This window comes from Rhinolophus sinicus, linkage group LG03 (assembly GCF_036562045.2).
Source record: "Rhinolophus sinicus isolate RSC01 linkage group LG03, ASM3656204v1, whole genome shotgun sequence".
Classification (NCBI taxonomy): Eukaryota; Metazoa; Chordata; class Mammalia; order Chiroptera; family Rhinolophidae; genus Rhinolophus; species Rhinolophus sinicus.
The window spans coordinates 145,112,101-145,135,460 of NC_133753.1; the positions used below are offsets into that span (position 1 = coordinate 145,112,101).

General features: G+C 36.6%; 1 protein-coding gene across 1 annotated transcript in view; it reads left to right on the forward strand.

Annotated features, from left to right (window-relative positions):
• EDIL3 (EGF like repeats and discoidin domains 3) overlaps positions 1-23,360 on the forward strand; it is a 385,902-nt gene that overhangs the window by 167,840 nt on the left and 194,702 nt on the right. The window contains exon 4 of the mRNA XM_019746385.2: positions 18,605-18,733. Coding sequence (XP_019601944.1) covers positions 18,605-18,733 — 129 coding nt within the window. The remainder of the gene's footprint in view (positions 1-18,604; positions 18,734-23,360) is intronic.

Sequence of the window (23,360 nt, forward strand, 5' to 3'; positions counted from 1 at the left end):
ACGTGAGTTGGGTGAGGTGGGAATCTCAGTGAGTCACCAGAGTAGAGCAGGTGGAGCTCATCAGACCATTTCAGATTCAGATTTGGCCATGGGCATGGAGGTTGGGGCTCAACCCAGGAAAGATGGCACGCACCTGCCAGCTGCATTGGAGAAGGACCCCACACATGGAAAATGGCAACTGTACCTCTAGTCCTCGCACTATAGCCACACAAGTCAATCTCTCCTTATACATCTGTGACAACCCCCGAGTCACTGTCCTTTCTCCAGAACCCAGGGTGAGTACTTGAGAATGAGTGAGGCTGTTTGTTGACCCTTTAAGGGGATATCTGCATTTCCCACTGCTTTCCGTCCCACCCAGATGGTCAGAATCCCCACTGTGTTTCAGAGATGTTGTGAGGCCTCCTCTTCCTGGCACCACTACTCTGAGCTGGGGAGCATGGTGTGGGGCTGTGGTCCCTCAGTCCTCCAGGGGGAACCTCTGTGGCCATGGTATCCTTCCTGATTCTCAACCACCACATGGAGGTTTGGGGCTGGCCCATTCTGCATCTCTGCCCCTCCTACCAGTCTTGATGTGGCTTCTTCTTTATATCCTTAGTTATAAAACTTCTGTTCAGCCAGACTTCAGATGGTTCTCCAGGTTAACTGTTGCATAATTTAGTTGTAATTTTAACGTGCTCACGGGATGAGGTAAACTTAGGATTTACCTATCCCCCCATCTTGGTCTTCCTAGCCCATTGTGTCTTGTACAGTGATGTGAGGACATTGTTTAGCTGCTTCTTTTGGAAATTACCATGTCTATACATTTACAACTAATTTTTAGAATTTATATTTATGATTATAAATCTCTTTACTTCATTGTTTGTGACCTACTTCAATTAGACTCATAATTTATGTTGAAAGGCATTTTGCAGAAAAAAAAATCACACTGAAATCTCTGCTATATTGACAAAGTAGTAGCCACACATTCTGTCTCTTCTAGTAAATTATTAGTTACTCTGAAAATGTTTTGTACTTTATAAGGTGATCTTAAAGAACAGCCTACTATTTTTAAATTTCAGACCTACTATATTTAAATAGCATGTTGATAATAACTTCTCTTATTATTTAAAGTATGTGTTTATTAACTAAAGCCTTCTCTGCTGCATATAATTTCTCTGTTCTATAATATTTCATCCAATGAAAATTGTATTGGAAGTAACAGGCAGAAATATCCTGAGGCATTTTGTACTAAATATGTGAACCTCAGCTTTTTTGTCCATCCAGATGGTGACATCCTGATCATTTTAATCAGCATACTTTATCTGGATCATGAAAACACTATAAATATTAAATCACAGTGCAGTTAAATCTGGATTATTGCCTCTACTTTTACTGACTGTATGACCGTATTCTATGTAGTATTAAATACTGTGTCAGAGTCCTAAGACTCAGTGATATTAAAGTATAATATTTATTGTTTTAGTTATTTTCATCAAGTTAAGGAGGGCTTAAACATTTAATAACTTTAAAGGAAGCCTTGCCATTTTATGAACTATAGTCAATTAAAAAAAAACCCTCAAATTTTACCACTACGTATTTCTTTTGTAGGGAATACATTGATACCATCTAAAAATTGCCCATCTATATATATTCATGTGATTAATATTACATGGAATTTACAAATTTACATGCATAATGATGGAAAAGTAGAAATAAAGATTTTTATGGTAATGCAAGTCTATGCTGCATACATTTAATACTTTCTCTCATGGGTTAGAATATGAATTATGTTTAATCTCTCAACATTTTAAATTGTGTTTGCAATGATAATAAATTGTTATACACATTTTAAAGTGGATTTCCTCATTTCTCAAAGTTTTAACTACCTACTACATTTTCATGTCTACTAGGAAGCATACAGACAAGTGCTTTACATAAAGTAGGTTGTTATTTCTAAATGGCTTTTTGTTTTTTTTCACCAACATTGCTTATCCCAAGTGAGCAAACTTTCATGGAGGTTTTCTCATCCTAATGGTAAAACAATTTAAATTAGTTTCTCTAGTCAGAATTATCTTACATGAACCAAGGTAAGGAGTGTGGTCAAACAAAAGGACTTCTAACATTAGTAAAATGGCAGCAAAGCATTGAGGGTAGCACCGGAGAGACAGATTGTCGAAAAACAAAAACAGCTGAAAGGCTTTAAGTAAATCCGAAAACGTGTATATTGTCTGAATGTACTTTTTCTGTCTTCATTTTCATATCACTGTTTTCATTCACTCTGTTTTTCCTTTTCCTCTCATAAACTTTGAAGGAAGTGAGGTTGCTGGAAAATGTGTTACTCCTAGGCCAAATGAGCCTCCCTTTGGAAGCAAAAAAATGGCACTTTCTCCAACTTAGCTTTTTCTTTAGTTATATGAAAGTGACTCCCTAGATAAAGCAAAAGGATAACACAAAATGTCCTTTTGGTATAAAATAATGTCACTTAAAGGAGAACATTTCCCTAACGTACATCACCAGTATATTTAGTTCATGAAGTTGTGAACACTATTTATCCATCCGGCAAGTATTTATTGTGTGCTAGAAGGTATATAAGAAACAGTGAATTATAAAAGAAATATAAAACAGAAATCCTATGTTTTGGGACATTAAAATCTATACAGGATGATAAAATACATGCATATTAAACAGTTCACTAATAATATGAAGCAATATGTTAAGTGCTATAATTATTTCACTTTCCTGCTATTTTTTTTCAACCTCAACCTCTCTAGCTGCTGCTTTCTCCACCAATGCATTTCCTAGCTTGCCATTAAGTGACGACATCTCTTGAGTCTTGGTCCTGGATTCTCTGTATTATCTTTAGTCTTTAGTAGGCAACTACCTCCATACCCATTAATTTCCACCTACACTCAAAGGCACTAATATTCATATCTCCAGGCCATGTTCTCTTCTGCCTTCTTGATATCTCCTCTTGAAATCACAGATTCAAAAGCTGATTCATGATCTTCCTTTTCAATCTAGGCCCTCTGCCAGTATTTATATCTTAGGGAATGGCGCCAGAATTCATCCATTGAGATGTGAAGTCTAGAAACCTATAGTCTTTCTTAACCCTTCTCTCTCAAATCTGTCTTCTTCCCTCTATGTCTACCAGCCCACCACTCTATTCATGCATCCTGGCATACTTCACTTAGACTAGAGTCATGACTCAACTGGTCTGCCTTCATCTATGCTGATCCTTTTCAAAGTGCTGAAAACACACAGCCCACAGAATTATTTTTAAAAGTGAAATTGCAGTCCTATTATCCTGTGGCTTAAACATGTCAACATATCCTATAAGGCCATTTTTATACATATATACATATATATATATATATCAGGCAGACATTCAAAGGTTTTACATATATATATATTTACATATATATGTGTGTGTGTGTATATATATATATGTAAATGTATGCATATATATATAAACACTTTGATGATCTGCCTAATCTGGCCCCTGACTATCTCTATCTTTGCTCTCTTTACTCCAGCTACACTGACCTTCGTGAAGACCCTATTCTTGCCCTGCTTCTCTTTCCACGGACCTATGAATAGAAAACTCATCTCCTTTTTTACCTTTGCTCTTCCTTAGTTTTAGCTCCTAGCTTATGTGTCATTTTCTCAAGCAACCTCCTATTAATAGGTTCTTAGAATACAGTACACTTTTCCCTCTTAATTCATTAAACAATTACATTTTTTATGTAATTATTTGGTTGGTGTCAGTCCTTCCACTTAACTGAAGTTACGTGAGAGTAGAAAAAGTATCTGTTTTGCTTACTATTGTAACTCTAGTATTTAGCACTGTGTCTGGAACACAATAGGAGCTCAAAATATGAAATGGATGAGCATGTGAATGAATGGATCGATAAAAGAACAATGTCTGTAATAGAAAGTAATAGAAAATTTGTTGAAGAGACTGAGAATAAATGATAGGGAAGAGTCACTAGAAGGTATGAAACTTGGTCTGGGGAGGAAAGGGAAATTTGGAAGAGACAGTAAGATGAAGAAAGGCGTCCTGAACTGGGGATCATATGAGCAGAATCCTAGGAATATAAATTATCTTCTTTAGGTAAAAGGAGGATAACTTATCCAGGTGAAGTGTTTTGGTCCATTTTTGTGAACAGTGAAGGTTAACATTAGCCATAAAAGATTAGTACAAATGTATGGACTTTGGAATTCCAGTTAGTAGGAGACTATAGTTTATTGAATGTATTATTACATAATCCATTCAGGGGATTAAAAAGTTGAACAATCGTTGTTTATGATAGAAAAGCTGATTCCTCAAAATAGGATGCCTCAATGATGTTTAAAAAAAAAAAAACACAGAAAATGTTTTGACCAATCAGTGACTGCTGGGTGATATTTTGGGGAATTGTTTGGAAAAGCTTGATGTTAATGACTATACCATAAGTGCTTTCAATTCAGGTGAGGGTGATAAAGCCCATCACATCTTTTCTTAGTTTTAAAATTCTTTCTTAGTTTGCCAATATAAATTGATACATGCATAATGAGACAGTAGAAACTGGGATTATATTACCTAAGTTCCTTATGAGGCCTACATCTTCTATTTGACACACACACAAAAATGATCAAAAGTAAAAACAGAAGACAATTGTTGCTGTTTTGCCTCTATTTCACTGCTCTTTTTTTTTTTTTTAATTCTTGGTTTGTGTGGTGACCTTTTCTGTGTTTGAGCAAGCATCCCCTAAGCTTTCATCAGTGATTAAGAAGCATTCATTATGTACTCTGTTTGACATGGTCATTACTTAATGCTCACTTAACAAAATTCTACATGACCAAATTATCACAGTGGGTGAGGGAACAGATGGCCAGCTGGCCAGAATCCATGCCCGCTTTGTTTCATGCTTTCCCAAGTCTGCCACAAAGGAGCCACATAGAGACCTGAGGAGGCAATCCAAATAGAAATGCGCCAGTCCAGCTGTGCTTCCAGTGTTCTCAGCTGTGAAGTCTGGGTAGGCACTCTTCCTATCTGAATACAGCTGGAACTCCTACAGGGATTTTGCTGCCTTACGTTTAAGATGGTCGTCACAGAGAGCAGATTCAAAAAGTAAAAATAGCATTCCTTTCCCCCACCACCTGTCACTGCCTTCAAAATCAAAACCACTATGCCATATTTCAAGAAAAGGGGCTGTACATAGTTCTGTAGAAACAGTGCACCTATTTTAAACACCTATTTGTAATTATAAGATTATCCACTATCTGATATTTTACAAATTGTCATAACATTCAACAAAGAAAATTGGACTTGACTCTAGGCTTAAAATTGGGTTGTTAATACCTGTTAAGTGTGAATGAGAAAGGGCTACAGATGAAAATGCATCTAACCATTAAACATTAGTTTTTTTGTTTTTGTTTTTTTGTTTGTTTGTTTTTTTGTTTTGTTTTTTAAACTCTGATTAGTAGTCTGGATTATATGCTCTTATTCCTAAAATTAATAGTAATTTTCAGTCACTCATCATACATTTATGAAGCAACATCAAAGTATCCAGCACTTTATCATGGTCTATGAGGGTACAAAAATATAATGAGTAGAGGTTCCTGTGTACAATTTATAATCTTATCAAGGAGACAAAAGAGACCCATAGAATAATTAGAGAAGGAAGCAGTGTACAGTGAGGTGCTAATCATGCAGTACAGGTGGCAAGTTCAGTAGGAGCCTGAAAAAGGTGAAGGGCTGTCAGAGAAAGATTGATGGAGAACATGGAAATTTTGTAGCTGTTTAGAGACTCCATGTGAAACAATGAGATTGCTTGATAATTCTGAAACTTGAACTCAGAGATTTGCTTATTATAATACACATAGAAAACTCTGGTCTCTGCTCTGTCTTTAATTTATACCCCATCCTAGTGAGGTGTAGAAGAGGAAACAAACAGTGCAGCTAATGGCAAACTTGTATTATCTTACTCCTTTGCACCACCTGCTGATGTGTATTCTCAAGCTTGAGCTGTATTTTGCAATGCACAGCATGTGAGTTCTGACAGACGCACCTCTCAAACAAGGGATTTGCAGAGTTCTATTTGCAAACAGTTCCCTGATTAAAGAGGGCTTTTTAAGGAGTTAGAGAGAAATTGTTATTATTTAATAGCGGTAACCAGAACTGGTTTTCTACAAAACTAGAAACAGAAAAATATGTTTCTTAGATTGATCAAAAAATGATTGAATGTCAGTGTCATGCAGGGCGGTCTGTGGGGTCTCTGCTCCCGCTCCCCACGTAAGAACGCAGGATATGGCGAGGCCCAAAAGGAACACCCACGGAGCCATAGGTAAGGGAGTCATACCACTATAGTCTCATTGGAGGCTGGATTAACACGACGTGCAACTTGCTGTCTGCTTTTCTACCAACCGACCAACTCTCCTTGACTCCCCTAGACTCACCGACCAGTACAGCCGCAGCAGCTAAATCAGGGGCCAGTTGTCTAACTGGCTACAGCTGACGGCCAACTAGCCACAACCAATGGCCATCTACTATCTGAGTCAGCACCACCCCACGTGAGGCCGAGAGCCTGGAAACTGCTCTCTGGGGCTCTGTCCCCACAGTCAGTTTTAGCAGTTAGCATGAATTGCATTTATTGTTTCCGAAGTTTCACAGAAATTTTCACAGAGAAATGAATAACTTTATTTTAGTAGCCATCTAAAAAAATAAAAGTATAACATTGATTATCATGATGGTTTGTATTTTCGACATTCATGTTTCTCTTAGATTTTAGGAGTGTTTATCACATTTGTGCACCAAGTACACCAAGATTTCAAGGTACACTTCGGCCTTACATTACTAACTCAAAGAATAAATAATTAATTTCATATGGCATTTATTAATTTACACAAGGCTTCTAATACTGTCCTTAATGTTCATAGGCATATTCTGTCAGATTTAGTTTCCTGTGTCTTAGAAGAAAAAAAAAAATCAAAGGGCAACATTGTATTTTTTCTTGTGTGCACTATGTATTGCATTGTTAACAGTAGCATCACACAATCAATCAGTCAGCAAATATTATAGGTCAGCAAAGATGCCTCAAAATAGCACATTTTGGAGGATTAAAAAATGTATATGCATTGTGACTCAGAGTAATGACACAAATTTTATTTGGGTAATAAAATATTCAGAGCTGAGAATTTCCATTATGCAAGTGGTGGTTTAGGAAGCTTGTTTTGGCAGTCATGTGCAAGATGAATGGACAGGGAGAGAGTGGGAAACTGTGCTCCATAATAAGATGCAGCGGAAGCGATAGTTACCACTTTGTAAAATGATAGATCTTTTTGCTGAATTTCTTATTTTTTTTTCTTCTTAATTATACTAATGTTTAATGATATATTTACGAGGTGTGATCCAAAAATATGGTGAGCACTGCTGCCGAGTACAATCCGACGGAAAGGCAAGGATCTTCAATATGGGAAGTGGTGCTTTGAACCTTAGTAACTGTGTCACAAGTTTCAATTTGTTCAGTGCAGTCAGTTGGGTGTGAGCTATGGCTGAGAGAAGGTGTGTTTTAAAGTGTGCCGTGAATCATGTATCATGAACAACACATGAATTTTGTTTCAAATTGCAAAAAAGTGCTAAAGAAACACACAAAATGTTAAAATTAGTTTATGGTGATGCTGCAGTGACCATGATCTGGCACCATGCAACTTCTGGCTCTTCCCCAAAATCACAATACCATGAAAGGTAAACGTTTTGAATCAATTCAGGACATCAAGGCAGCCATGACAGCACAACTAAAGACACTCACGAAAGAGGACAACCAGAACTGCTTTAGAAAGTGGCAAGAATGATGGGATGAGTGTGTTTGAAACAAGGAGGAGAATTTGAAGGGGGGTTAATGGCAATGAGTCTTTTACTGTAATATATATATATATTTTTTTAATTTAAACATTCACCATATTGTTTGATCACACTTTATAATTATTGGGAAAAAATGCATGCTAACTATTGTGACAGAAACGATTGCATGTGTTTATAGAAATAATACATATAAAATGTTGGCTGACTACCTAAAAAACATACTGCCATTGTCAAGCTCAACTCTAAACAAAAGTTTTAAGTGAATAAATGTCAACCCCAAGGAATCTACATTCTTATTCTTTCTTCAGTATTTCCTTTTATCTTTTAGTGCCAGAGCCTCTTGGATGCCACCTAAGAAGCCATTTCAGCACTCTTCCTAGGCAGGGCTCCAAATTTAAACTGCTTTTTTGATCTCCAAAACCATCAAAATATATTTACCACTCTGTGATGAGAGCCGAGTGAAATTATGTTTAACTAAGGTGTTAATCATTGATATACATGAGTGCTTTGTCAGCCAACTGTAACAATAAATGAGGACTATGGTTTCCTTAATCAACTCCATTGCTATAAGAAAACAACTACTTGGGAATATAGTGGTTTGAATAGCACCTCTCCAAAATGCATGTCTACCAGGAATCTCAGAATGTGACATAATTTGGAAATAAGTGTTTGTTTGTTTGTTTGTTTGCTTGTTTGCTTATATGAGCTTGCATAAAAATACCTTTGCCATAACAAAATATCACAGCCTGAGTTGCTTAAACAGCAAAAATGTATTTGCTCAGTTATCAAGGTGTCAGCAGATGGCTTCTCCTGAGCCTTTCTTCTTGGGTTGTAGATAGTCAGCTTCTTTCTTTGTCCTCACATGGCCTTTTCTCTGTGCACATCACTGATATCTCTTTTGTGTGTCCAAATTCCCTCTCCTTTTAAGAGAAATTGGCTGGATTAAGGCCTACCCATATGACCACATTTAACCTAATTATCTCTTTAAAGGTCCTATCTCCAAATATGGTCACTTTCTGAGGTACTGGAAGTGAGGGATTCAGCATACACATTTTGGGGAACACGGTTCAGTTCAGTCCATCACAGGGGCTTTGCAAAAGTAAATAAAGATCTTGAGATAAAATCATTCAATAATAAGGTGGGTCCTAAATCCAATGGTTGATTTGCTTGTAATAAAGGGACAGAACACAGAAACACAGGAAAGAAGACATGTGAGGATGGAGGGAGAAATTGGAGTTCTGCTGTTACAAGCCAAGGAATGCCAGGACATACCAGAAGCTGGAAGCGACAAAGGAGAATTTCTCCCAAGAGCCTTCAGAAGGAGTATAGCCCTGCGGACACCTTGATTTCAGACTTTGGTCTCCAGAACTGTGAGAGACTAAATTCCTGTTCTTTGAAGCCACCAAGTTTGTGGTAATTTGTTACAGCAACCCTGGGAAACTAATACAAGGACTCTAAAACACCTTTCTAGCCAATACTTGTCTCAGTGCCTTCTTGTAGACAATTGTATATAGAGAATCTAGTGTTAATTCTTTAGGAAACAGTTTATCAGCAGGTATAAAACAAACAGACAACAACGAAAACCTCTGTTTAGCCCCAGGTTTCAATTTTCATAATCTGTTTAAAGAACAGTTTGTTAAATTTGCTGATTCTTCCTTAAAATAGAATGCTTTAGATTTATTTATAGCTTACCTCTCGAAATACATATACATATAACTCACAGACCATTTCCCCCTCACATGGCTGAATTTGCACTTTGTATTTAAAAGAGAAAGGGAGTACAAAACAGGAGGAAGAGGAAGAGGAGGAACAACTGTTGTACAGCAATCATGGTTTGAAAGCATCAATCATGGAAATGTTCCCAGAAAAATTCCTTCTTTTTCAACTAGTTTCAAAATAGAGTTGTGATGGCTCAAAAATGGAAACTACCAGAATGTTTAAACCTCATTAAATTATAAAAGCAACACTATAATAAGAAAACTTTAATGTGTTTTTAAGACCAGAGTTTGGAGTGAACTTGTGGGTCATAACTATTTCTATTTTATTGTACAGCAAAAACAATTAGTGAAACTCTGCTCTTGCAATTGCCCCCCTGGCATTTTTTATTACATAATCTAAAAGGTGCATTCATTTTTAATACCAACTGCCAATGTTTTGGGGGCATAATTTGTAAAATCGATGAAGTCTGTGTACATATGATCACAGGAGAGTGTTAACTTATTTACTTCCTAATAATCTGCTTATACACTGTAAGGAATTCATGATTTGGGACATAGTCTCTAAATGTGTAAAAAGTTAACTATGTTACACACATGGGAATAACTTTAATTCTCTACCAGTAGAATTGTGAGTAGATGCAGAACAGTAGCACATTCTGTTGCTTATGTGAACAATTAATCTTGTTGACATACTTATATGAGCTTGCATAAAAATGCCTGGAAAGCATGCTGCTGAATTCAGTCGTTCATTAATATTGATCATATGCTGTCCCCATTGTATGAGAGGCTACTTAAAGATTACCGACAAAAGTATTACAGCATTATTGATTTTAAAACTCCCTGAAGCCTCTTATATCTTGAAAGTCCACTTATACTTTCATTGTTAAGAGTGATAGTACCAAGTGCTGTTGTCTAACCAGATAATTGGACTTTTACGAATACTAATTAGAACCGAACCTTATAATCACCACTCTGCAGACTTTTTTTTGTATACCTGTAATACCAAAAAAAGAAAGCAAAATTATAAAAAGAGACTTTTGAGATGGAAAGCAATTAAAATTGCCCGTCTATCATACTTTTGTTTTTACAAGCTCTATGTGGTTGAGTAATACTTGTTTTCAAATTTTGCTCTGGTTTAAATTGTTTTCAAAGCCATGTATAAGTTGTGTGTGTGTGTGTGTGTGTGTGTGTGTGTGTGCGCGCGCACGCGCGTGTACATGTTGACATGTTATAGAAAAGATATGAGATGCCCCAAATACACCAAAGTTTAGGTCACAAAAGTTAAGAATGTAGCCACATCATAAACGTTTGTTAATATGATGTAACTAAGGAAATTCTAAAACTGATTTTCCAGAAACCATTATATAAACAAACAAAAAATTTTCTGAGCATAGTATATTCGCAATAAAAGATAGCCATTTAAATTACGTTTAGAAAAATAAGGTGCATAAACTGGATAACTAAGTAGTTTCTTATGAGCTTATTCCTTCATTTGCTGACAATTTTAATTCCATTTAAATCATTTATCATAAATTACTAGCCGAGTGCTTAGCATATAAGTGTGTAATGAATAAATGATATATAACCTGAAATTAGAAAGAAAAAAATAATAACCTTTATGTTGAACAGGGTCACGGTCAGTTTCTTTACTATCTTTTCATGACAAGCAGCAGTACATGCTATCGGTAATGATTATTATTTATTAGTGTGCCAAGACCTTGAAATAATACTTTCAGTATCAAAATAGAGAAGATTATTGAATAGGGGAAAACACAAAAACATGAGTTTCCTAAAATCTCTAATTCTCATATGATTAGCTCACTTATCACTTCGATAAAGGTGTTAAATGTTTTAAGTGTTCCTATTTAACATCAAAAACAAAACTTTCTGTCTGCCAAGTAAATATCCTGAGTTGAAACCTTGGGCTGCATTTATTATGTTATCTTTATGTACTAACTTGTATTCTGATTATTTCATATTTTTAATTGCTTTAAGTGAATGTCTTTATGCACACAGGGATTGTTAAATTAGGAGATTGAAACACTGTTAAGAGTATACAATATTACATTTTTATTGACTATATATTTGGCGAAGAATTAAGATACATGTAATCATTATGCTATAGTATACATTCTAATGATCTTGGTATTTACAATTGTAATACTATTACAGATGTAATACTCTTTAAGCTTAAATTGTATTACAGACAAAAATATTGGAACCTAACTGTAAGTTTAAAGGACTTGAACCTTCAAAGCTGTAGAAAAGTTGCAGAAACTATCCTAATTACTTGCAAAGCCAAAAGATATTTATATCTTATAAACCTGAACTTGAAAGGGGTTTGGACAAAAGATATAATGGTTATCACTCATTATTGCCTTACCCTTTCTTATCCAAAGTGTATCCAACATCTACTGTGTGCCCACTGTGATTCTTCCCACAGAGAATATGTGGTCTAACGGAGAGAAGTGACATGTAACCACTCATTTCAATACTCTATCGTGAGAACCACCCGAGTTTGTACAAGGTGCATCATGTCAGTCCACAGTATGATTATTAGGGACAAAAAAAAAAAAGGAATAAAAAGCCTGCATGTTGAGCAGGGGCAATTTCTTTCTTATCTTCACAGTATAAACAACAATTTATGCATACAAAATATATTATTACAAAATAATGTTGGGGAAATACTCAGGATTGACAGTTGATTTCAAAACATAGTTGAACTAGAGTACTGTTAGCATAGCAGAGCCTATCTATATTTATCATATCTAAAGTACTCTGACCCTTCTGCTGAAAATACTCAGAATATTTTTAGGAAGGTTTTGGAGTCCTCTATAATTTATAGGAATGTGCTTAGTGAATTCATGCTGATTCTGTTTGCATCTGTCAAGACTAACATACAGCTCTTCAACATGGCAGGAAGAATGGCTTAATGGAAAGGACATAGATTTGTAGTAAGATAGTGTGTTAAAATCTTGGATTTTCGAGTTAGACATGTTACTTATCCTCTCTGAGCAAGGCTGTTTTCTTGCCTCTAACACAATGACATACTAAATATGTTAGTATTTAGACATACTAAATATATATATATAATGAATAATATATAATAATATAATAACATAATATAATATATGTATTATTCTTCATATATATTATGAAGAATGCTAGGTATAGTTCATATTGCATACAAGCCTCTCTAGAGAGGTTAAAGCCTTATCCCACTTGCTTTCCCTCATCCTCATCCTTTAAATGAATATGAGTGAATTTCTTGGAGAAGGAAAGATAACAGCAGTCACAACCTCCGTAACAGGTAATCTTTTTCTGAGACCCAGGTGTCAGCTGAGGTCACGATGTCCTTAGGACTGTAAATAAAACGAGCTCCAACTCTGTAACTCATTCACATCTTTTGGGAATCCCAGAGGCTGCACCAGGATTGCTGGACAGGCTTCACCTCTGCCCTCAGGAAATATCTAGAGTGTGTAGGGCTTTAAATACATCTGTCAGCTGTCTTTGGGTTCCTGTATCCACTGGATTCTTGAATCCCTTGAATGTTATGTGCTGCAACAATTTTCTTCTGCCAGAATGAGCCAGATGAGTAGTGCAGCCCTTTCCCTTTGATTGCCCCAAACACCACACACAGGTCTGTGTGTCTAGCAAACTTGAGTGTAAACCTAGATACTGCAGCAGAGAGAGCTCACATAACAGCTGTGTAAGTAATATAAATTGAATTTTAGACCTCACAATTTCTTTCTTTTTCTTTTTTTTCTTTTTTTTAATTAAAGTTTATTGGGGTGACAATTGTTAGTAAAGTTACATAGATTTCAGGTGTGCAATTCTGATTACATCATCTATAAATCCCATTGTGTTAATCTCATCCAATATCAGTCCTCCTTCCATCACCAAATATTTGTTACCCTTTACCCTCATCTCCCACCCCCCACCCCCCTTACTCTCTGGTAACCACTAAACTATTCTCTGTGTCTATGAGTTTTTGTTTCTCATTTGTTTGTCTTGTTCTTTTGTTGTTTTTGGTTTATATACCACATATCAGTGAAATCATATGGTTCTCTGCTTTTTCTGCCTGACTTATTTCACTTAGCATTATAATCTCAAGATCCCTCCATGTTGTCACAAATGGTCCTATTTCATCTTTTCTTACCGCCGAATAGTATTCCATTGTGTATATACACCACAACTTCTTTATCCATTCATCTATTGAAGGACATTTTGGTTGTTTCCATGTCTTGACCACTGTAAATAAAGCTGCAATGAACATTGGAACACATGTGTCTTTAAGTATAAATGTTTTCAGATTTTTGGGGTAGATACCCAGGAGAGGGATTGCTGGGTCATATGGTAATTCTATTCGTAATTTTTTCAGGAAGCTTCACACTGCCTTCCATAGTGGCTGCACCAATCTGCATTCCCACCAACAGTGTATGAGGGTTCCTTTTTCTCCACAGCCTCTCCAACACTTGTTACTATTTGTCTTGTTGATGATAGCCATTCTAACTGGGGTGAGGTAATATCTCATTGTGGTTCTTATTTGCATTTCTCTGATGATTAGTGATGTTGAGCATTTTTTTCATATGTCTATTTGCCATTTGTATGTCCTCTTTGGAGAAATGTTTCTTCAGGTCCTCTGCCCATTTTTCAATTGGGTTGTTTGCTTTTTTGTTGTTGAGTTGCATGAGTTCCTTGTATATTTTGGATATTAGCCCCTTATCGGAGGCACTGTTTGCAAAAGTCTTCTCCCATTCAGTTGGTTGCCTCTTTATTTTGTCGATGGTTTCTTTTGCTGCGCAGAAGCTTTTACGTTTGATATAGTCCCATTCATTTATTTTAGCTTTTACTTCCCTGTGTTTAGAGTCAAATTCATAAAATGCTCTTTGAACCCAAGGTCCATAAGTTTAATACCTATGTTTTCTTCTATGCAGTTTATTGTCTCAGGTCTTATGCTTAAGTCTTTGATCTATTTTGAATTAATTTTGGTACATGGTGACAGAAAGCAGTCCAGTTTCAATCTTTTGCACGTGGCTTTCCAGTTCTCCCAGCACCATTTATTGAAGAGGCTGTCTTTTCTCCATTGTATATTTTTTGCTTCTTTGTCAAAAATATATCTGTCCACATTTATGTGGTTTTATTTCTGGGTTCTTAATTCTATTCCATTGGTCTACGTGTCTGTTTTTCTGCCAATATCATGTTGTTTGGATTATTGTTGCCCTGTAGTACAAGCTGAAGTCAGAGAGTGTGATACCTCCAGTATTGTTCTTTTTTCTTAAGATTGCTTTGGCTATTCGGGGTCTTTTGTGGTTCCAAACAAATCTGATGATTTTTTTGTTCTATTTCTTTAAAAAATGCCATTGGGATTTTGATGGGGATTGCATTGAATCTGTATATTGCTTTGGGTAATATGGCCATTTTAACTATGTTGATTCTTCCAATCCATGAGCACGGAATGTTTTTCCATTTCTTTGTGTCTTCTTCAATTTCTTTTAAAAATGTCTTATAGTTTTCAGCATATAGGTCTTTCACATCCTTGGTTAAAGTTATTCCTAGGTATTTTATTATTTTTGCTCCAATTGCAAAAGGAATTGTTTTTTGTTTTTTCAGTTCTTTTTCTGAGATTTCATTGTTAGTATATAGGAATGTTATGGACTTTTGTACATTGATTTTGTAGCTGGCCACATTACTGTATTCGTTGATTGTTTCTAATAGCTTTTTGGTGGAGTCTTTAGGGTTTTCTATATATAGCATCATGTCATCTGCAAAGAGTGACAATTTAACTTCTTCATTCCCAATTTGGATATTTTTTATTTTTATTTTATTTTTTTTGCCTGATTGCTCTGGAGAGGACTTCCAAAACTATGTTGAAAAGCAGAGGTGATAGGGGACAGCCCTGTTGTGTTTCTGAACGTAGAGCAAAGGGCTTCGTTTTTTCACCATTAATTATGAGATTAGCTGAGGGTTTGTCATATGTGGCCTTTATTATGTGAAGGTATTTTCCTTCTATGCCTATTTTATTAAGTGTTTTAATCATAAATGGATGCTGTATCTTGTCAAATGCTTTTTCTGCATCAATTGATATAATTATATGATTTTTGTCCTTTATTTTGTTTATGTGATGTATCACATTGATGGATTTGCGGATGCTGAACTATCCTTGTGCACAGTTTCTTACTAGCTACTTTTCTTCACATAATCCAGACTCACAGCACACTGCTTGAACCCCTGTCTTCCTGAAATCTACTTCCAGCTCTGCTTTTGGGGTCTCTCCCCTGGGTGCTCACCATCCATGCCTAAGTGCTTCCCTTTGTTATGCAGACCTACTAACTCATCCTCAGATACTAACCAAGTTCTACTTTTCTAGAGAGGAATTGGGTCTGAGGAAACCATCATCTAACCAGGCTCATACTCTCCCCTTGCCCTTCGGTGACTTGCATTGACCACCTTCCTTGGAAATAAGGCTTTAACTGCTCCCAAGAACTGGCAGAGGCCTTATTAGTTAAGGTTTTTGTTGTTGTTGTTGTTGTTTTTGTTTGTTTGTTTTTTAATCCCTCTTTCACCCAACTCTGGAAGTCGGAGGGAGGATGGAAAAGATTTACTTTCTTTCTCATATAAATTACATCACTCTCTTGAGGGGGTCAGGGATAGCTTAATCATTTTTTGTTTTAACACATTTTTTTCCTCTGAGATACATTTCCTTAAACCCAATTTTTCTCATATTAGATGCTCTTTTGTGGGGGTAGGGGGGAATCACTGAATTCTTATTAGGCTTTTTTCTTCATTTGCAAAATTGAAAACTCGGACAAGGTGATACCCAAGGCTTCTTATTTGTTTGGAATTCTGTAATTCTTTGACCATGATTATTTAGATTTATTTTTTCTTCAGCAGTTATCTCTTTCCAGTTAATGAAAAACAAATCTGTCATTTTTTTAAATTATTTTGGAGTGAACTGATGAATCAAATCTCTGATGTCACTTTTATTTCATTCTCCCCTCCCCAATTAGTTGGTTCTCCAAGGACTGTCAATTTTAGAATCACAGATTCTTAATTTGAGACCTAATGCATCACGTGTAAATGTTTATTTGAGAAACATTAATCTTTCTGACCTTCAGTTTTCTAAAAACGTGAAAGAGAATGGTAATGACAGCTACCTCATCAAGTTGCTATGAGGGATAAATTAGATTATGTGAAAAGGATTTATAAATTGTAATTCATCATCAACTGTTACTTTATTTGAGAGGAGAGAAGACGTACAAACTGAGAAAAAAGAGGAGAGATGTGCTCTGGAGCACAGTTTGACCTTTTAGTGACAGAAGAAAATGACACCAATTGCCACAAAGCTGATCATTGGTATTGCACATTCTTCCTGTGTCAAACAAACGTTGGTAATGTACCACCTCAGAGGCAGTTGTTGGTTAATTTATTTGACATGTACTGCACAGTGCAAAACTGCTTACCTAAGGAAATGTATTGTTTTTAATTGGCATGGAGATATCTGGAGAAAAATCACAGATACATTGATTTCTTTTCACTTCTTGAAAGTCAGCCCTATCAAGAAGTGAAGATCCAGGTCCTATGGAGTTCCCACATTGTTTCTTATTTCATGCATATCTTTATTTGATTCTGTAGCTGGAAAAAACTGTGTCAAAAATAGCTGCTGGAAGAAGGAACAGAGTGATAATGTCTTGCCTCAATGCAGAACAATGTTGCTCAACCCCTAAGTGATTCCTGTTGGTGCCATCCTAGTACACTGCTCAAAGTGATGGTGGTGGATTTCCTTTTCTCTCCATAAGTTTTTAAATGGCTTTGACCCAAACTTGAGTTGCCATTCACTAACTACTGCACTCTTCCAGTAGCCTTGCCAGGTGGAGCGCCCGCCCGGTTGCCTCAAGTAATCACTATTCTTGTGCCCAACAATTTCTCCTTCCTTCTAGTCTCTGCTAAAACCATTTTCTCTTTGTTTTCACTAATCTCCTTCCAGGACTCTGAATTCACCTATTCATATAAAGTCAGACACTTATGTTAATTACTCTTGCTTTCTTTTTCTAAGAGGCATATCTTAACTTTCTCTTCAGTGATTTTTTTTTTTCTTTCACTTACGAATGTGTTCTAGTCTCACCAATTTTTTAAAAAAAAGACAAAATTAGAAAAAATACTGTATTTTTTCCTTGGCCTTTCTTCATCTCCCAGGGAGAGTTTTTCTTTCTTCAACTTGTCTCTTGCCTTCTTCACAATCTCCATCCTGGATTTTTTTCTGAGTCAATTAGCATCCTCCAGGAAGCCAACTCTAAGAAAGAATTAAAGGTGCAAAAGATTTATGGTGGGGGTATGTCTGTGATGGAGAAAGGAGAGAGCAAGAAAGAGTAGGTAGGATGAGTCTATAAACTATGACATGGCCTGTCACTTTAAAGGGAGAAAATAAAAGAAGGGAGATTACATAGAAAAAGCATCGGATTGCCATGTCATTTGAAAAAATCTCAGCAAGAGTAAAATCTCACCCAGAATAAAGGGTGTGCATTAGAGAAGCCCCAGGTCAGGAAAGGCTGGCCCAGCTCTACACCATCACAGGGCGGCAGCTGGCTCTCTCCCAGAGAGAGCAAGCACCACACTTCTAATGGCTGCCACAGGTACCAGTCACGATGGTGAAGTAACACACACACACATATATGTATATATACATATACATATACATATATACACACATATTTTGAGTGCTCAGTATATGTCAGACACTGTTCTGAGTGTTTTTTGTGTATGAATTCATTTTATGTGTGTTATCGCCCTTTGATGTAGATTCTATTACTACTGACATTTAACAGAATGTGAGACTGAGGCCCAGAGAAGTGAAATAAATCCTCCAAGACCACAAGTCTAGGAAGTGGTGAAACCAGGATTTAAACACAAGTCATTGGTCCCCAGAGTCCACACAACCAGTACATTTCCTGTACTGCTAATACTCAGAACACTTTTCTCTGTGAAACAGTTAATTGCAAAATGTTGATCCAATGTCTGCTTTAAAGCGTATGCTTTATGTAGCAATATTTTTTCTGTCTTTCAGGCCCCTGCATTCCTAATCCATGCCATAATGGAGGAACCTGTGAAATAAGTGAAGCATACCGAGGGGACACATTCATAGGCTATGTTTGTAAATGTCCCCGAGGATTCAATGGGATTCACTGTCAGCACAGTAAGTTATCCATGGTCATTGTGTTCTTTTTATTGATTGCACAGTATACACGTCATTCTCCTTCTTATTTGTAGTAGACTAATAGAATCTTTGAATAGCAGAGATCCCTGCCAGCTGGCTGCTGCCGCCTCCCTCCACTGAATGCACCACCTCCCCAGCCAAGGACTCCCGGACTGTGTTCAATCCCCTCATTACATGGGCACTGCCAGACTTCTGTTGCCTTTTTCAATATGGTCCAGCCATACTTGCAAATGTTGTGCTAAATGGATACCTGTCTCTTTCTTTCACACTTGTCCTGAAGCTACATCCACCGAGCTTCCCAGACATAATTCTGTTGATCAGGTTTAGAGATGATACCTAGAAAAGAAAAGAAAGCTGCCCATCCCACCCTATCTATAAGCCAGTTGCCTCCTCCCTAACCTGTTGGCATTTTAGCATGGACGTCTTTGAAAATTCAACAAGTGTGTTATTTGCACGTCTCTCTTTTATCCCCATTTTTATCTATCCTGGGAAGTTAAACAAAATTATGTCAACGTGTGATGATTTCTTCTTAGAAGTGTGGCTCAACATGAATGCCCAGTGAGGGATGTGGGTCCTTAACTGCTGTAGGGGCTCAGCAAGCAGGGCAGCCACTGTGGACAGTGAGCTGTCAGGGAAGGCTCTTATAGCTCCCACTTATGAGCTGAGCCTTGAGGGAGGAATAAGATATTGATGAAAAGGAGGAGAACAGGAAATGGCACATGGTGTGTGAAAGATGGGGTTTAGAGGACTGAATACTAGAGTGATGGTTAAGACCGTGCTATTAGGAACGAGATAGACAAAGCTGGATATGCCAGAACCAGATTTCCAACCACAAGTGAAAAATATAGTGTGCTCCCTGGCTCTGAGACTTCAAGGGCATTTTTCACTTTTCTGAAGAGGTTCCATCACCAGGAGTTTGTGGAATTTCTGTAGAAGCCTGTTAAAGTGCAAACGGCTTTTGTGCTCCTTACAACTGGCACCCAAACTGCTTGTAATTGTACCTAAGAGCTCAGATCACCAACAAAGAACTGAGAGGATACTGATTTTTCTTAGGCTGGGCCCAGAGTTGCCAAGGCTTTCTCTCTTCACACATGAACATCTCAACACCTTCCTGGAAGCACAGAGATGGGAGCCCAAAATCTTGATTGACTTTCATTTAATTGACATTCATTTAATCCCATGAAGGGAATAGGATTCCCTTCAGAGCAGTGCCCAGAGGCTGACAGTCCGGCCATCCCATTTGGGCTTAAGTCAGACCTGCTTGCACACAGCACACCCACAGAGGAAGCCCCCCACCCCCTGAAGTGAGAACAGAATTTTCATAATGGGATGTTGCCGAGTGTTCAGAGGCAGGAATTGCACCTGAGGTCATATCATTCCAACTTTCCTTCCCTATACTGCATGGCTCCAGGAGGGAGAGGGTGAGAGTATACAAATGCAGATTCTTACTGTTAGAAATCCTTAGAAGTACAGTGTTTGGAAGGCATGTGTAGACCCTAACGTCACTTACATATTTTTTATTCATTGACCCTCCTACCCTAGCCTATTGCTAATATAAGTGTAAAGTTGGGGCTGGTCCTTAAACCAGAGATTGAAAAATCCTAAATCTAAGTTCTAACTAATAATATCTGTACAGCAATTCAAAATTATTTTCACATCTCTGAGCCTTGATTTCTTCTTATTATGAAGAAATGTTTAGTTTCAGTTATCTTTAATAACTGAGAAGTGCCATTGATGATGTCAAGTCATTATGTGTTTGTCCTCTATAAGGGAGTTTGCCCTAGATAGGTGGTATTTGGGAAATAGCTACCGGCCTCTGACTCCCACTCATTGGTTGGCTATGAATTCCTTCAAGAGTACCACCAAGTTTGGAGAAATAGAAGAAATGATTGTGTCCCCATTTTCCATGGTCTTCACTCTCATACCTTACACCATACTAAAATGAGCTCACTAATCCACACAATTGTGCTGAACTTCAAGGTTTATTTGGAAGCACAAAGAAACCCTCCCCTTTACAGTACCTGATCCCTCATAAGAAATTGCAATGGGAAACCCTAATCTAAGCACTTCAGTTCAGAACTGAGATTTTGTGGTCGAAACAAACTGATCCCTATTCTCTAAAGTGCATCGATATTAGAAACAAGGTAGAATGGACAGAAGAGGACTAAATTTGGAATGAGAGACCCAGATTTGAGACCTGACCTTTACAATTATTGGCTAAGTGACCTTGAACCAGTCACTTGAACTTTCTGTAGCTGAAGACATATACATTGAGGAACTGAACTAGAAATAGATTATCTTTTTTTCCACACAAGCTAGGAGAATATTATGACTAAATGGGTAGCTTGCTTACTGTACAAAGGTTACCAAGTCATCCTCTTTATAGATGACATTGAAAAGGATTATACGTTGGGAAGGCAGGGTTAGAACTGCTGGGAAGCCTGAGAGCTTTTCCAGGTAGGAGAAAGCAAAAGCAGTCCTTTCAATCCCTTGCACAAACTGCTAGATATTGGGTATATTATTCACAGTGGTGACAGTTTTATTGCCCAGATATGCTCTAGAACCTAGCTACTCAAAGTGTGGTGACATATCAGCACTGTTAGAAACGCAGATTTTCAGGTGCTACCTCAAACCAATTAGCTCTGAATCTGTATTTCAAAATGATCCCCAGTCAGTTTTCATGCGTAGAGAAGTTTGAGAAATACTGCCCAAGACTTTCAGCAGCTAAAACTAATATCTCATAGATTAAGGTAGCAACTTCTGCATTCAGTTACATAATAATACATTGCAGGGAAAATATTTATTATGGCTTTTGCAAATCAAAACTATTGAAAATCAATGGGAATGAGAGATGTATAAATATAATATGAACATTTCATTCGGGAAAAGAATTGAAAAAAAATTCTTCAGACACGCATAGCAAGGGGAGAGGCTTATTCATTTAGTTCTGTATAACAGATTGTGAATTAAATATCTCTTGGAATATAGCTAAATAGTTAAAGAATTTTAAGTTTCATGATACAGGAATGACAAATACATAGTTAATAGATATAGTTTAACACTTTTGTGAATATGTTACAAATTAGAAAACATGTTTCCTATGCCAGCATTAATATTACCGACACTTTTTTTAAAAATTAGCTTTAAACTAATTAGTCCAAAACTTTAGTTTTTAGAACATTTTTCAGCTTATAGAAAAATTAAGCAGAGCGTTCCCATATATTTCTCTTCCTAATAGTTTTGCCTATTATTAACACCTTGCATTTGGATGATATATTTGTTATAATTGATAAAACCATGTTAATACATTATTATTAAAGTCCATAGATTTATATTAGGGTTCACTATTTATATTGTAGAGTTCCATAGGTTTTGAAAAATGCATAATATCTTCTATCTACCATAGTCTGATCCAGAGTAGTTTCTCCGACCTAACAGTCTATACTCTGCGTATTGCTTCCTTCCTCCCTCCCCTTAACCCCTGACAATCACTGTTGTTGTTTTTTTGTACTATCTCTATAGTTTTGCCTTTTCCAGAATGTCATATACTTGGAATCCTACAGCATGTAGCGGTAATTATATAGTATGTAGACTTTTCAGATTAACTTCTTTCACTGAGCAATATGCATTTAAGTTTCCTCCATATCTTTTTGTGACCTGATACTTTTTTTTAATTGCTGAGTAATATTCCATTTTATGGATGTACACAGTTTGTTTATTCATTCACTTTTTGAACATTTTAGTTGCTTCCATTTTGGGCAATTATGAATAAAGCTGCTATAAACCTTCATGTGCGGGTTTTTGTGTGGACCTAAGTTTTCAGCTCATTTAAGTAAATGTCTAGGAGTGTGATTGTTGAATCATTTGGTAAAGCTACATTTAGGGTTTTTTTAGTACATTTATTTTGTGCACTTTTTGCCAAACTTCCTTCCACAATGGCTGTGCCATTTTGCATACTTACCAGCAATGAGTTACAATTCCTGTTGTTCTGTAGCCTCACCAGCATTTATTGTCAGTGTTTTGGGTTTTAGCCATTACATATACTTTTTTTGGTAATGTAAATAGCATGAGTTTATAACTTTATAAGACTAATAATGATTACTATTGGTTTTTATATACAGTTACCAAATAGATATGTTCTTAAAATTCCATACAATAATGTGAAACATATATGTATCCACATATATACATATATGTGTGTATTTATGTATGCGGGTATATATAATTAAAAGATGTAAATTATAGGTTGAATTGAACACAAAATTGTCTAGAGTTTAGACTTTTGAAAAGCATTTTTAAGCAACCAGTTTTCTGCTGGGAACTGCATTTGGGGCTGACTAGAAGTAATCATATTTCATTTGTTGCCTAGTAACAAATCTAATGCCCTAGGGAAGGACCATTTCTTCATTCCCAGATGCTTTGCCCATCTTACCAAGGAAGGCATTCTGTGCATTCCTCCCTACCTACGAACAGCTCTGCAGATTTCTATTCTTTTAAGAACACATTTTCTTGGTAACTCATCTTTGAGGAAGGAAAGCTGATCTAGGTCCCCATATAGCCCTGGAAGAAAAATAACTGCTTTAAAAAGTGGTCTGTTTTATCAGAT